The sequence below is a fragment of the Strigops habroptila genome, chromosome 5 (genome assembly GCF_004027225.2).
Source record: "Strigops habroptila isolate Jane chromosome 5, bStrHab1.2.pri, whole genome shotgun sequence".
In the NCBI taxonomy this organism is placed as follows: Eukaryota; Metazoa; Chordata; class Aves; order Psittaciformes; family Psittacidae; genus Strigops; species Strigops habroptila.
In genome coordinates, this window is record NC_044281.2 from 36,936,074 (window position 1) to 36,952,932 (window position 16,859).

General features: G+C 39.9%; 1 protein-coding gene across 1 annotated transcript; it reads left to right on the forward strand.

Annotated features, from left to right (window-relative positions):
* The first annotated feature begins 8,642 nt into the window (after window positions 1-8,642).
* On the forward strand, window positions 8,643-15,694 carry STOX1 (storkhead box 1). The gene is made up of 4 exons (XM_030486539.1): window positions 8,643-9,366; window positions 10,294-10,446; window positions 12,015-14,322; window positions 15,384-15,694. Exons 2-4 carry the CDS (start codon window positions 10,314-10,316, stop codon window positions 15,385-15,387), a joined length of 2,445 nt encoding a protein of 814 aa, XP_030342399.1. The 5' UTR covers window positions 8,643-9,366; window positions 10,294-10,313; the 3' UTR covers window positions 15,388-15,694.
* The last annotated feature ends 1,165 nt before the right edge of the window (window positions 15,695-16,859 follow it).

Below are 16,859 nucleotides of genomic sequence, written 5' to 3' on the forward strand. Positions count from 1 at the left end.
ACAGATGGTCTCTGAAGCTCCTTGATTTTGGGGTAGGGTGTTAATGCTAATTTGATATTCCCACAGAATCCCTGTGAGAGCAAAGGGATGGAATTGAATCCCCTTTAAAAACTTCAGCGACAGCTGAGGAGTAAAACTTTTGTTGTATTTATGGCCTGTAATTATCCTCCAAGGCCGGGGTGGGGGGGAAGTTTTGGGGAACTATGTTTGTTCTTGTGTGATGACTTCTAAGTGTAACTTATTTAGTGCTAGCACATTGCTCTGCAGGCACTGGCCACCACACTGTGGAGGTCCTCAGATACTGAGCTTCTCTACATGTTTGTGCCAGCTTTCAGGAGCAGTTTTGAAGGGCCAGCTGCAGCACTGGTACACCCTAAGTCCATCTGTAACTGCATACTTGAGTGTCCTCTACTTCCTAGCAATTCTGAACCTTGTTTAAAATGAGAGACAAATTCTTTTCCAGAACGGATTTGGCAAGCTTTTAGGACAGATTTAGTTTCATTTGAATAATTTAAATTTTTTCACAGCAATTAGTATCAGTATCAGCATTGTTCTGCTGTGCATCTAATGACATTACAGGTGAAATTATGGCCTTCTGAATAGCTGATTCCTGTTTTGCCTACAAAAGGTCATGACTCTGGAGCGGATGTTGTTTATCAGGAATTCTGCAGTTACACACAGGAACACACAATCCTAATGAGGATGGCAGCTCAGCAAGAGACTGGGGATGTGCTTCATGAGATTCCTTTCTTTTGGAGTCCCTTTCTTTCAGTGTCTTTCATCCTGCCTCACAAACAGGGATGTAGGTTTGCAAGTCAAAGGAGAATAATTTTGTACTTCAATGGTGCTGGCTTCTGTGAAGTGTAACTCACAGCATGTGGTCATACTTTATATTGGACTGTTTAGGATTATTTAGAGTTCTGTTCCTTTTTATTCAGACCTAAAAAGAGTGAATAACCTAAAATGGTGCTTTATTTTGCACTGCTATGCTTAGGCTGCCAGAAAATGAAGAACAGACTAACTGAGTTTTTAACTGTTTTATTCTCAAACATTACTTTTAAAGTTATTTTCAGTAAGGTATCTGATTCAGAACTTACTAACTTGCATACTCTGTTGTAATTGGGTTTTCCTCATTATCACAGTTGTTCCAGTGATGATGCTGTCAATATATTTTCAGAAGGAAAAAGGAAGAAAACGTTTGTACTCCTTGAAGGACAAGTTTCTATCTACATTGCTATTATTTGCTTACTAATTTAATCATCTCCATGTAATAGCTATGTAAACCTTACATTATTTCATCATGTTTAGCATCTAATTTTAGCTGGCATCCAGCTATTACCACTGACCTCAGATGAGATGATACCCCTACATGTTTCATGCATTTCCATATCAAATTTTTACTAAGGTATTAATCCTGTCTTATAAAAGCCTTTTCTTAGTTGAATATGCATTGCACTAAACCCAAGTGCTATATTTGAACTACTGATTGAACTCACAGAAGCAAGGTATAAGGTACTGCAATGTTCTTCAAAGTTCTAATGCATTTACCAGATCTGCTTAGATTGAATTACCTGAAAGTGTAATCTGCAAAAGCATTTGAGCATGCAAATTTTTTTCACTCTCACAGCAAGTAGTCTCTTGTCACACTGTTTAACAAGTACCACTGAACAGGAGTGTTTAATTATTATTTTTTTTTTATAAGCTCCATTCAGTTTAATTTACTCTGATTTTTTTTGAAAGACAACCTCGATCAGGATTATTGTGAATAGCTTTATTGTGTATTTCTCAGTGCTGACGTTTTCCAGTAGAAGCAGCTCTTGCTTCTGTCTTTTGAATGAGAAAACAAAATTCAAGAAAACAGGCTGAACTGAGCTATCCTCAATCTTTTGAATTTTTGCCGCTTGAATCCTGAATGCTCTTTCAGGATGAGGGTAATTTAAACAGTGCTTTGTTGTTGTTGTTGTTGTCATCAGAAAACAATTTGTCTTAATATCTTGTAGTTAATTCAGTAAATACCATTAATTAGTAGTGCTTCCACTATAGTAATTGATATGGTTTCAAAATCAGAGACTTAATTTTAAAGCTAGTTTTAGCTTTTCTATACTGCTATCTTGCTTTAGGACATGTCCACTCCATCACTGTGGAAAGCACCAGCTCTAACAACAAGCCCATACAGGTGGAGTTCAGTTATGAAAAAAATACTACTAAACCAGTAGCTATTTATTTGAAGGTTGAAGAGAAAACCAGTAATTTTACCATATGGACACTGTTTTGCATGGCCTCATTAACAGCATGATGTAAGCATAACCTTTTTTCTTTAGACTGGTGTAACCCAAGAAACTTCACAGCTGGTGGAGGTCAAAACTGCTGTTGCATTGGGTTACAGAAAGCAGGGTGGGCAAGGTGGGGGGTAAGCGTGGTTGTGGGAGGTACAGGTACCAGCGTCCAACTAAACTAGGTGACTGGACTACTGTTTTACTCCTGGTAGCCTACTCAAAGCAGGGTAGCTATGGGGTCAGACCAGGTTGCTCAGGGCTTTATCCAGTCATGTCTTGGAAAGTTCCTAGGATTGGAGACTGCACAACCTCTCTGGCTAACCTGCTCCACTACTGCACTTAAAGGTAAAAAACTAGACTTAGTGGTTTAACAAGCACCAATTTTCTTTGATTTACTATCTCTGCTCCTGTCAATACAGCCTGGGACACTCTTGGCCTTTGTTGCTGTGTGAGTAATATGAGCCTCCTCAACACTGAGGAGCCTTGTTAAAAGGCTTGCTTTCATTCAATCCCAAATAAAAATTGATTAGAAGTATGAGCACAAAGAAGTGAGTGGCTTTATTCAGTCAACTTTGCTTCTTGTTTCATGCTTGGAGAACTTTAGTTGTCTTTTGATTATACAGGCCATGAGGTAAAAATTTGCAGAATAAAACATGACATGCACAGGGAAGCTGAGGTAGATGGCAGCATGGTTTTCTTTAACCTGATAAAATTGCTGTGGTACTCGCACATCTTGCTATCTGTTTTGTGTTTGTTTAAACATCAGGTTAGAGAAATGTAGGTATCTGCGTTTCTAAAACAACATACATCCAGAGCCATTCTGCCAATTCCTTACTATGTCCTATAAAAACCTTCCTGGGAGATCTGAAGTAAAGAGATGCTAGTAGTGCGCATCATTAATGTGACTCACTGCTATCAAACTTCTAATAAACAGAAAACTCAATATACAGAATCCAACAAACTAACTGCTCTTATTTGTGATAATACAGTAAAGCCCTTGGTAATGATTAACATATAATGGGAAACTTTTTTTTTTTTAATTATTCCTATATGCTGTATCTTACACTGATGCATCAGGAGCAACCCACGTTCCATTCACTGGTGGTGCAAAGCTTCTCTATAAGCAGCCTGATTTGTACTGAAGCAGGAAGATTTCTGGGCAATGAAACAACTGCAACTGCCGTTGGTTTAGCAAACTCAGTCTGTTTTGACAGACGAAACACTGTTTATTTGAAAAACTGAAATAAACTGAACCTCTGTAAGCTTCATTCTGCTTTTCTAAAAACAAAAACCAAACCAAACCCAACCAACCAAACAAAAAGAGCAAGCTTTACATTTTGTTTTGTAGCAGTTGGGATTTTTTTTGTGTTTTTTTTTTTTTTTTTTTTTTTTTTTTGCAAATACTCAATTTTTCTTTCCCGGGCTGTATGATGAGTTTCCAAGGTTGAAAACTCCATTGAAATTATGAAGTATTTCACTTGCTCCCAATAAAATATTGCAGCAAAGCTAACCTGTCATTCAGATCACTTTCTTGGGTACTTCACTGACTGCATCATCTACTTTTTCATCTGAAATCGTTCTCCTACTTTTTCAGCATCCTGCAGGCACCTGCACATCTCTGTAATCTCCATTAGAGGCTTCACCTCAGTCTGTGAGAGCAAACAACCCAGTATCTTCTCAGTAAGGGTTCTACTAAACCAGCTTTTGAAAAGATATTTACTGAGTAAGTCTTGTGTAATACAGTAGAGTGCTCAGTTGCTCTGTTTGTCTTCTACCATTTCCTTCTGGCTGGAATTCAGATGATCTGAAATATGTAAAGGGTGTTTAATAGTGCCAAAGCCATGGAGAAAGGTTTGGGAACTGCAGGCTAAGGACCTCAAGTCCAAGCTAGTGCTGTTTAATCAGCAGCATCCAAACAACTCCAAGACCTCTTGTGATGGTAAAGATGTTGCTTTTGATTTTAAAACCTTTTCTGGTGTGGTTTTATAGTGGTTTTTTGTTTTGTTTTGTTTTTTTCTGTGGGCCATAAATCCCAGCCCAATGAAAGGGTGCAGAAACTTATTTTCCAGCACAGGGAACATCTTTAAAGTTGAATATCCATTTAGGGAGAGTGGAAGAAGTGGCTGCTCATATCCATCAACATCACAAACTGCTCTGGCAGGTGTGAAGTTGCCCATATGCCATCAAAGCTTTGTTCTCAGCTGAGTGAAAAAAATCTCCCTGACATGGGTTATATCCTGAAACAAGATCTGAGGCCTGCTTTGTTCCACCTCAGTGTGTGATGGTGGCTCCTGTCTTCCCTACAAGCCAGGGGTTTGAGTCTGAGGGAAGCTACAACTGCACCAAGCTCTCTGATAGCTTCTTCTGTGGTGGGTAGGATTTGCACAAGAGTTGCCTGGGAGTGAATTGGACATAAGAGCTGTCATGTGTTCCCTGATTCATGGTTTGCTGGAAACTCTCTGCAGGGGGGTATGTTCTCTTTTGAATAGCTCTGTAGGTGCTGTTCCTCTGAAAGACTAGCGTGTGACTTTCCTTGGCTGGGGTAAACGCAAACTTAAGCCAGGAAGCGTGCAATGAACTAAATTTTGGTCCATTCTGGGAAGGGGAGACCTGAATGTAGGTATATCTTACTCCCATTAATGTAGCTTTATATTGTATATACATTTTGGGATTGCCTTTTGTGTGATAGCACATTTCCAGGCAAAGGAGTCAGCACTGGGAATATTTCAACAGCTGGAGTTGCTCATCTTTAGCTGAGCAACTGTATGATGTTTTTATAGTAAGTCTTTCACTGTGTAGTTAAGTACCTAACCAACACCTGGTAACGCTTTCTGCTTAAAACAAAGGTTTTGACATTAAAGAGCTATTTGGATGGTCTGAGATTTATTGCAGAAGAGAGGGCAGTTCTGGGAGCAAGGAAAAGGCAGAGCTGTTTCAGTGGAGAAGTGCCAGGGTTGCAAAGGGTCTTTTTTGGACCAGGCCAAGTGGAAAAGATGTGCTTGTGTCAAATTCCCATAGCAGTGGATGGTAGCACCTGCAGATAGCTAAAGGCACCAGATGTTGCCAGTCACTTGTTTATTCCTGTTATATTGTTTGGCTCCGTGGGCCTGACGGTTTTGCAACTTGCCCGGGACTGTTTCATTTTGTGTTATTTCTATCTCCCTGTAATAAAACTTTTGAATCAATCTGGTTTTTATGATCGAGCCTCACACTCAATGCTGAAATGGTTAAAGATGATTTTCCTTGCTATCAGCTGTGCTGGTTATGTTCAATGCCATATGTGAATTGCCTTAAAAGCTATCAGCATGCTAAAGTATATGAAAAATAATTATCTTGAGTGCTGTTGCAAAGAGTTCAATTTCTCTGCCAGTTATGCAGTGAACAGCAGGAATGCCCCAAAGGCAGATGTGTTTATGTGGGTTTGCTTGTTGGCTGTTTTACCAGCTGTTGCAGGTGAAACACAGATCTCCACTGGACAACTTGCCTGGTAGTCTTCAAGCAAGCAGAAGTGCTGTTTTCTTTTAACCAATCTATTTGAAGCTATCTATATGAAAACATGAGCATGCTTGCTGATGTGTTCGATCAGTGCCTTTGGAGCTTGGAACGTGCTCCCAAGATATTCTTGGCGTATTAAAGTGGATATGTCAGTGGCCTCAGGAAGCATTGAAGGGGTTGATGTCTCTGAAGATTAGAGCTACACATTTCAATGGCAAAAACTTTCCCACTGTGCTTGGCTTAAGGAGAACCGTACCTCACAGAACATGTTGGTGTCTGCTGTGTAACTTGTTCCTGTCTAGGGGCTTGAACCAAGATTGCAGGAGAGAGCTCTTGTCTTCTTGAATCCTGCTTTGTTTTCACCATACCTGCTTGTGGTTTGGTTAAATTTTTTTGTTCATTTGGTTTTTGTTTTTGTTTTGCTTGTTTTTTGTGGTTTTTTTAATTGCTGGTGAGAGAAAGGATGGTTGTGGGTTGCTATTAGCCCTGAGATTAGAGTAAGGATTTAATGGCTCTTGGCTGGGAGCCTCAGAAACCATTAATAGGTCATATTTTTAAAAGTTCATAGCACTTGCTGTTGGGACTAGACTTTTGGGTGTTGTTGGGAAAGCAGAAGTGTTTTGTTTTGGTTTTGTGTGTGGTTTTCTGTTTGTTTTTTTCCAAGCTGTATGGCATTATCTTGTTTGTAAAAAAACAGCAATTGAGTCCAAATGGAGGACATCGTTTGCCTAATATCTGATCTGGGATTGTCTGCTCTTGCAGGAGTCAGCAGGTATAGATACCTGACATTTTGATGTGTTTGTAGCTTCTTCTTTAATGTCAACTAAAGAAGTATCTGTGACCCTAAGGGATACTTAATTGTTTTTGGTTTTCTTTGAGAGCTGTACAAAATAATCAAACGACAGAAACTTGTCTGCTGGTCCTGAGAGCTTTTGTTTGTTTCAGTAACAGATTAAGCATGTTACAAGATTTGATAATTTTAACTGCACTCTTTACTCTTTGCTTCAGTAAGTATTTCTGAAAACAGGATCTAGTACACAATATTTATGCCAAAATAGAATTTCCCTCTTATAAACTTAAAATTGAAAATTATCTTAACTCTATCTTTACGATGTATATAGAATTTGTATTAATAAGGAAACATCTTGTAAAATATTCATTAATGTTTGAAAAGGGTTTGCTACAGTTCCCAACTTTCTATAATATTCTTATTAAGAATACTTCTATTTTTATTCCTGAAAACTATGTCTTTAATTATAAAATGTAATTTTTGCTAAAAAATATGACCACGATGTGCTCTAGTCTATACAAAAACCGAAGTCTTGCAGTTCTAGCAGAAGTACGCTTGCTTATGGGTTTCCTGGTGCATTTCTGCACAAAGTGAAGTTCAACAAACATTCCAGAGCTCTCATGCAAAGAGGCACAGGATCCTTTTTTGGGGGATCTTTTTTATGTTCAACTTAATAAAGCATACAAAGCAATTCCAAGATAGATCTTTTCAGCTACAAAACAGAAAAGTCAATCTTCTGTTTCCACATGCTGTGTCTTCTCTGTCTCAGCAGATGTAAGTGGAATTATATAAGGGAGATTATTCTTGATTTTTTTTTTCTTGGTATGAATTTATTATTACTCTTTTATTGTTATATAATTTTTTTACTCAGTATTTTAAGAAGTAAATTGAGCACTAATGTAACAAAATGCCTCTCTGTTCACTTCCCCAGGACTAGCCTGGTTTTTACCCAGATAAAACTTGTCTCCTATGTAAATTTTCTTAGAGCCAGAAGATGCAAAAATTCTGCAATTGTTAAATAACTCAGTGAAAAAAAGGTAAAGCTCACATTACAGAGAGAACAAAAAATCACTGTGCTAGCCAGTAATACCCAGAGGCTTTTCTGTGGGCTGTTTTGTTATCCGACGCTCATATTACAGATGACTTCCCCACACTGTGGCTGATACATGCTCTAAAAGGGTATTCTTGGATTTCAGGTGCCCAGGTAATGAGCAGAGTTTGAATAGGTAAACCAAACTGAAGGATAATAATACATGAGTATTGGCAAGCTGCCTAGATTGGCGTCAGTAAACATGATTCTGCAAGAGCTGCGGAGCATGAAATGGGAACTGTGCTGTATTTAAACGATCAAGAGGATTAGGCTGAGTTCCTTGACTGCTGACAGGAACCTTACCCATAGGCATAAGCAATGCCTTCATAAAAGCTATGAAGAAACCAGAAAGATGATTCTCACAAAATGATTTACGTTGAATAGGGCAGGGAATTTTGCAGTCTTTTTTGAGCTGTAAAGGGACAGATACTGAAGAACTTTAACGAACATGGCATTTTGGTGATTTTGCATCAGACCTCTTGAGTCATAGCTTGCACAAATCCTTAAGACTGTTCCCTGTGCAAATCTAAGGGATGCAGCTTTTGTGTATCTACATCAAACCTGGGGGAACATCTGAAGCATGACTGCAACAGTTATTTAGCTATGGAAAGTAAATCAACAAAGTTTCTAATAACAAATTGAGAGACACTTGTAGGGTGCTGCCTGGGCCTTTTCTCACATGGCTTGTCAATGTTGCCAATGATCTAATTCTAGAATTCATTACTATTTTAGATTTTATGTTAAAGTCAGGAAGGAATGATATCTAATATTCATGTTTTTAGCACATGTGTGTGCTGGCACTGTTGATCTGCAACAATCATTTTAAATAGACTTGCTTTGAACATCATTTTAGTGAGGTGGGTTATTTTCCATTATCAAGCTGGCTTTTGCTTAATGCTTTGTTTCAAATATTATTCTGAAAGGGCCTTCCTGAATGGAGACATGGGATTTGAGGCTGCAAGACAGATGCAGAGAGTGATAGCAAGATGATGATGGTAATAATAATAATAAATGCATTTTGATTACAGTTGGTGTTGTAGCAGTTTGGTGCTCTGCAGGAACAAACGGTAAAACTGGCAACAGCATGGTGTGTCTACAACAGAAACTTTAGACAGCAAACTATTAACAAGAGTTACTACAGGATGCTGATGATCTTTTCCCACACAAGAAGAAAGCTTGCAATGGTTTGTGCACCTGCTAGGAGTATCCTAGCAACGTCACTGAGGGAACTGTATGCCACGACTTTTTCTGAGTGCTTTTTGTTGAACATAGCAGCAGTTGTAAAACAAAGGTCAAGAGCAATTTAAGCTCTTCAAAGTGCTGTTGCTTAGTTCATTTACCCAGATAAATGTTTGTGGTGTCGTTTTCTGCCTCAAGGATAAATATCGGGTTACAGAATCATCCACCAGACCATCCAATAGCAGTTTAGTTACACCTGAATATCACTTAATCTAAAATGTCGTACTTGCACAAAAATTACCGTTAGCATTTAACACTAGTTTTTGCCTTGTGAAGTAACCAGGAGTCCCTGCTGCCTTCTGCCTCCACTGGCAGCTGAGGGCTTTCTGTGCAACACAGACCAGGGAAGCACAGACCACCACCAGGCAGTAGGAACAAACCATCGGTCCATTAAAAAACCTGAAGAAAGCTTTTATTCTTTTTTCAGCCCGAGAAGTTGTATGCGGTCAATGTCTTACTGTATGTGCAGGCTTCAGGTGAGTCCCTGCTTTGTGCTTTGTCATCAGCTTTCAGGGAAAATACTTATTTCAGGTTTTCCTACATCATTTGCTGGAACTATGCAAGAGGTTCTTGCCGGGCTTGCTCTTACTGGCCTTGCCATCTTGCAAAGGGGAGAAGGGCAGTGTTTATCTTTTCGTGATTTATGGACGAGGGAGTTGAGGAGAAAGACTAAGACCCTTTTCAGCCCTCTGGGCTGGGGTGCAGTTACTGGGGAACTGGGCCACCCTCTCAGCCCATCCGAGCTTCTGCTTTCATCATGCAGAACAGGGACGATATTACTGTGCCTCACCAGGAGAGATGATGATGTAGCCTAAAAAATGCATGCAATTTTAACAAGAGGTTTTGGCCTCTGTCCAGTCTAGTAGATAATCTCTAGTTCTAGAGTGCAGTCCAAAATTTGGAATTTTTACCATTTCTGTTCAAGAAAGGGACAAAGCCTGCTGCTATTCTTCCCCCCTCACCCTCTGCATTCTGATTCGGTGACAAGATTTTGTACTTAGATTACTGGATATTTACATTTTTCATTAGCTACTTGGAAAATACAGACTCTGTATGGTTTTATATGTAAACCATCAGCTAAAAAGTCAGCAGTCATCAGACACATCTCTCTCAGTTCCCTGTTTATTAAGCTAAATGATGCTTTAAGCTAGAATTTACCAAACAAAGATGCTTAAGGTATCCTTCCGTTTCCTTCATTGCAAAGGCAATCGAAAAATGCTAGTACCATTTCCCTTCTCTTTTAAGTATTTCTGAGTAATTTCCCAAAGAAAATTAGCTGAGGATAAGGTGCTTGTTCTGAGGCAATATAAGAAATTTTCAGTGAAAATCTGTCACAGTTAATAGGAAAAAATGAAACACTATTCCATCCAAACAATATACTCTTTTTCCCCCTCCTTCTTCAGGTGATGTGACCCCTGTTCTCATGAATCCTCTCTCGCAGTCACACTCCATTTCTCTGGCAGAAGGAATATGCCGTACCATATCAGACATGAATGCAGATCTTGTGATGGTTACGCAGGAAACTTTAGTGGACCAGCTAGTGAAAAATTATCCAGGTGATGTGTTCATTTCTCCTTCCTTTTAAAAGTGACTGTATCATCAAGATTGAATATATTGAATGATATTGGGCAAGTGATCACTGAAAAAGCTGACAATATGAAATAATGTAAATTAACAGGCAACTGGTAGAATACATGCATGAGCATCACTAACATTGTCTTGAAAGTAATCCTTTTTACAGATTTTAATAAATCATCTTTGAGAATAAGAGGAAACTGAGTGCAGTAGCATGTTGAGAGTATGCCCTTTCTAGAGGGTGGAAAAGCATAAATGAGGTATTATGTGCTGTATATGGAGCAGCACAAAACAGACTGTGCGTCAGATCACAAAGACTTTGAGTCCTGCTTTAAGAGATGGGAACACAGCTGACTTTAGCAGCAAAGGGACTGGGTAGGAGTTTACATCTGGTATTTGCTATCAAAAAAGCCCAACCAGCCTCAAATTCAGGTTCTTGTTTCAAATTCCAGTCCCTTCCTGAGATCAAATTACTTACACTAAATGTAATTATTTTCTGATGGGGTAGCAGCACCTTCCCTTAAATGCTGTGTTTTCAATCTGAAAAATGTTCAATTTCCCTTAGATCTGCAATGTTGAAGTGTGTGTGTGTGTGCATGTGAGGCTCATTATGGCCCTCTGCAGGAGGTTGCTTTGTTTAATACTGAGCTTCCTCTTTTGAATCTTCTTAATCTTATAGCTCTGCACACATTACATACAGGTTGATCTGGTACACATTTTCAGTAGTGGGAAAAATTTTAATGCAACCCCATAAAGTGCCTCAGAACCCTGCCAGGTACATGATGTAGTCCATATGTGCACTGAGACAACCACAAGCTAGCATTTTTAGATCAGCCAGAAGCAGCACACTCGAAGTTTGTAGGGAGAGAGCATATTTCTTGCTATGTTTTCACAGACGCAAAGAGAGCATTCTTGCTCATTCAAAGGAGAACATCCTAAGCTCCATCACAGCGGTGCTGCAGTGACAACCAGAAATGCAGCTGGCCTCTACCTTCCTCCTCAGGTGACTTTGCCTGATCAGTGAGGAATGACCGCGGCAGAGTTAAAAAGGGCTTTACAGATCAGTCCTTGGGAGGACACCGGCAGGACTGCACCTACGAGAGCCCTCGGCTGGATGATGTTTCTGTGCTGCCCTCATCTGGCTGGCCGAGAAGCTGCAGTCTGTACTGGCTCCGAGATTTCGGGCAGCCCTTGCTGCCCTCCACGGGTAGACACTGCTGCAGAGCGGGTCTGTCCCTGTTCTGCAGGGTACAACAACAATTGCTGGCTCTGGAAGCTCAGCAAAGTAGTGATGTATTTAAAAAAAAAAAAAAAAAATCCTGCCTTTTGTTTGGTGATTCTGGACACTTTCATGAATTTAAGTATGCCCTACTCAAACGTCAATTGCCAGGTCAGTTTCAAGCTTCTTTTGGAATCCTGTGAACCAAATACATTGGGTATTTCTTGTTTAGTTCCTTTCAGATCTGTTGTAAGTAAGTTATTTTTTGGCCAGCTCCCATTTTATTTGAAAACTCACTTATGACTTGAAATATCTGTATCTTTGTTGCAGGCATTGCAGTCCCCTCCCACAATATCTTATATAATATCCTTGGTGCTCTAATCAAAGCAAGAAAAATCTATCATACGGGAGAAGGATACTTCATTGTGACTCCCAACACATACTTTATCACAAATGATGCCAAGGAAGACAATAGAAGAGTCCCACTGGAGGACAGTTGTTGCTGTTCATCGCCTTCCATCACTTACCTGGTAAATATTGGGCTCTGTGCAGACCTAGTGAAAGAAAACATTCCTATGGTATCCTGTTACAGATCCTGCCATTGTTTCCCTGGCCAGAATATGCTCTATGAAAAAAGACATATTCAGCTAATTAACTATGAATGTAATGGAGGATATAAGAAAAGCTGCAGTGAATTGAAGCCTTCAATCCAAACTCAAGGGATCTCCACATCTGGTGAAAACCATTTCTGGGACACCATCAAATCACTGACATCTGTGAGACAGAAAATGAAAAGCAAAAGGTTCGGCCTTAGCCTTTTCTGGAGAAGTGCTTCTAAAAAAGAAAAACATAAGGAGGAGTACTCCACTTTTTCAGCCCAGTTTCCTCCCGAGGAGTGGCCAGTCAGGGATGAAGATGACCTAGATAATATTCCACGTGATGTTGAACACGAAATCATCAAGCGTATTAACCCTGCTCTTACAGTTGATAATTTGATTAAACACACAATATTAACGCAGAAGTTTGAGGAGCAGAAAAATTGTATCAGTAAGAGTACCTCAGCTGAAGTGTCGATAGTCAGGCTAAACCATCTTGCAAAGGATTGTATTCAAAAGACACAAAATAAAACAGCAAAACACACCAGGAAAACAAAATCAAAGAAAGAGAAGCAAATTAGCAGAAGAAACAGGACATCTCACATACAGGAGCTAACATCCCAAAATCAGAAACTGGAAGACAACCTTTTGCTGCCTATTGGAAACCAGCAGCCATCTAACGTAGCAGTGGCATCCCATGTCCTATATAAAAAACAAATTAAAAACCCTTTTCAGGGTCTGTCATGGAGACGCAACTATTGCACAAAAGGGCACAAAGGTACTATGAACAGTCAGCTGAAGTCCAGAACTCGAAAACAAGAAAGGGCTCTACAAAGGCCACGGTCTTTGGATTCCTCAAAAACCTTTGACTATGAAACTGAACAGCTGGCTACAAAGACACAGGCTGACAAAGCTAAGCAAAGCACACCACAAACTAATAAGTCTTCCCTCCAACTAAAGAAAGACAGTTTAGGTGAAAACTTTAGTCATCCACAAGGCAGTACTCTGCAAAGAGATAATACAAATAAATACTTCCTGGAGAGTAATATTTTGGAAAAAAACATCTACAGAAGAACAGTAAAAAATTCTGGGGATAATAAAACATCCCTTCACTCCTACACTGAAGAAAACGGTGAGTGCAAAGGTGACACAAAATTTTCATTACACCTGAAAGATGAGCACTGCAGATGCAAAGCTGACACTGTATGTGAGTTATTAGCAAATGAATTTCAAAATGTCCATCTTTCAAATTACACAGCCAACGTTAACCCGGTAAAAAAAAAAGGTGTGAAATACAGACAAAAGACTGGTAAAAAGAGTGAACTTATGTTTAAATATGATTGTGCAAGCCATCCTGGATCAATGAAGCTGGGAAGTGATGGATTTATTGATAACTGCCATCTTCTGTACGAAAAAGCACATGATAGTGACACCTGCAACACATTACATCTGGATGACAATCCTGAAGGCAAGGAACCATGCCACCTGCCTCCTGGCCATGCTTTTTCAGATAGAAGAGACTGGATCAAAGCTGCACAAAAGCTGGGGACAGCTATGACCCTAAAAAACTGTAAGGTTAATACTTATCCCATCCAGTATGACACAACTGTAACTAAACATCACTCTGGAGACCATGGATATGAGGAAAGTGCTACTTCTGCAAAATCAATAGATGGCTCAAAAGAGTATCCAAAACCAGATTTTATGGAAGAAAGTTGTTTGTGCAGTCAGGTTCTTCCGATAGGTCACAGAAAGGAAGAAGAAACTGGCCTTGCTGAATGTGCAAAGGCTTCAGCTGTAGCAGATTCCAGACACACTGTTAAGACTGGCTCAGACGCTGACACTTTGCAGAACTTCACCTATGAGATGGGTGAAGCGGCGGCATGTTGTGCTTTGGGCTCACAGATCAAAGAAATCAAAAACCCTCCGGGAAAAAAAGATCTGTTGTTTAAGAATGCATGTACTGTGATATCAGGACAGACACACTCAGAACGGACAGAAAACCACAGCATAACAGGAGACAGTGGAATTGACTCACCAAGGTAAAAAAACACATGTAACTATGTTAGATGTTTTATCTTCAAATTAACATTCAGATTTTGGCAGAAGTATTGCTGTAAGTCATAATCCCCCCTCCTCAACAACAAAATTCTTATCTTTAAAAACTTCAGTGTTATGTCCCAGAATACTCAAAATGTATAGTTTTACCATGTCTTTTTACATATAGATTCTTCCTAAATCAGCAATACAAATGCTGTTTATATTTTGGAATTGCTTTTATGAGGCAAGAAAATAGTATGAGCTCTGCCTTGCAGAGGGAGATGGCCAAGTGCAGAAATGTTAAGAAACATGATGATTAATAAACTCACTGTAAAACATGATTGCTAAAGTCCTGTTAGCAGGCAGGTTCAGCTCGCACTGATCTTGCCATATGAAATTATGGATATTGTCATGTAGATGAAGAATAAAAAGTGCTTTACAGAGATGTTCAATCAAAATTTAAAGGACAAAATACCATCCAACTTGCTCACAACAGACAGGAGAATGTGCCCATCACTTGAGCTAGAAGCTTCTGCTTCCTTTCATAGGATACATTTTGCCTGTAACTATACCTGAAAAATCTCCCAATGGAAAACAAACTGGTATGAAACAATTGTTGCATGTGGAAAAGACCTACACAACTGTTAACTAAATGCTGTGAGGGAAAAATTATATTAATTTTTTTAATAACATCACATATTTTTAAGATTTTAAGGACTTTAAATGTAATTAAACCTTTTGTGTTCTCATAACACATCTACTGTCCCCTTGAGCAGCAAGTATATGAGGGAACAAATCGCATACTACAGTTTTTAAGGAAATTCTGCTGCCTGGGTTTTTTTTTCTCCTTAAGCAGCTTTTGACCGTGAACTCTTTCAGGCACACTTCTAGTGTATTAATTGGATGTGAACACTTGAAATCTGATGGATGTTCTTTAGCAAAATGTATTTCAAACGGTCATTTTGATTGTTCATATGGATGCCATCTGTGGTAGCAGAAGTTAAGCCAACTCAGTTTATTTTTAGAATGTGAAGTCTGATGTCTAATAATTCTGTTATTTTAGATGAACTGAAAAGAAGATGAAGCTTCCTGCCAAATTCTAAAAGCATAAATACTAATGCAAAGAGGAGGACAAAGCAGAAAGATAATTGCAACAAAAATCCTTGCTTCGGCTAACTCTAGTCATGAATATTCGATTATTTTTTTAATAAGCTGTGTAAACTTTCCCTTTGTAACACTGTAACCATACTGTAAATGCCATTAGTCATATCTGTGAAGCTGTCTCTAAATCAAAGCTGTTAAAACTTTTAACCATAGTATTTAGAGAGTTAATGTGTATTTCTGTTGCTGTCATCTTTAATCAGTTTTTGCATTCCTGTGATAATAAAAATGAGAACTAATATATTTCATTCAGATCACACTATTAACCTGGAAAGGCTATGTGTTGCTCTAATAGGAACTGTATCAGTTTGATAGGACTGTTTTACAGTGTAATTCTTGAAAGTGTTTCTTACTTGTGCCACAGAAATACCACCACACTCCCTCTTTCCTGTTCAGAAAACAAAGCAAATGAACTAGATTGGTACACACCTTGTTACTACAAAAGTTCCTTGAATCCTGAGGTTCTCTCACTGTGTCCTGAAGAAATCTTAGCTGTCCTCCTGAATCTACCTGGTGTTTGTATCTGGCAAGAAGGATTTAGTCTTTAGGAATGAAAATGTTGGTACAGGAGACAGCAGTAAAGTCAGTGGCATTGCTTTGAAAGAAAACCTGCTGTGGGCCTGCACGCTCATCTGCTCCTGACCACTGCTTTCCTTCTCTCAAGGAATCAACATCCTGACACCCGTCAATATCACTTTACAGCTTTTAGTTTAGAAGACTGATTTTGACATCTTAATCCCGATTTATTCCTGTAGCTAAGAACAGACTGTGGTGGTTTCACAGAGGCTCGCGGTCCTTTTAAATCTTAGAAAGATGTTTGGTCATACAGTTATTGACTATGTTAGGCTCTTTCAGCACTGAAAACCAGGAGTTATGGAGACAGAAGACTAAAGTCGTAGTTAACAGTTTTCAAAGCTATTGGAGAGTTCTTTTAAAGAAGGTGCATCTGGCTGTTAAGTGGAATAAACTGCGTTTGTGCTGGCTGGGGCGGTGCTGAGCAGAGCCGAGCCCCGCAGAGCTCGCTCTCACTCGGTTTCAGTCACGCCGGTACCGCTATTTCCCCCCTTCTCCAGAAGCTCTCCTCCTTCAGCATCTCACGCTGCCACAACCTGCCCGCAGCGTTTCCGCTTCTTAAAAACACTCCTGCCAGGAGCTTACCCGCGCATGGGGCGCTCGGCAGAGCGCGAGTCCCCCCGGGCAGCCGCGGGTGGCCGCGCACACCGCCGGGCCGAGGCCCTCATGGCGGCCACCTCACAGCGTACGGCGCACACCCGCAGCGAGCTCCACCGCCTCGCGGGCGCAGAGCACGGTGGGTCTTGAAGTCCGGTGCGGGGGAAGCCCCGAGGCATGCTGGGCGTTGTAGTCTGGCGTCGGGGGC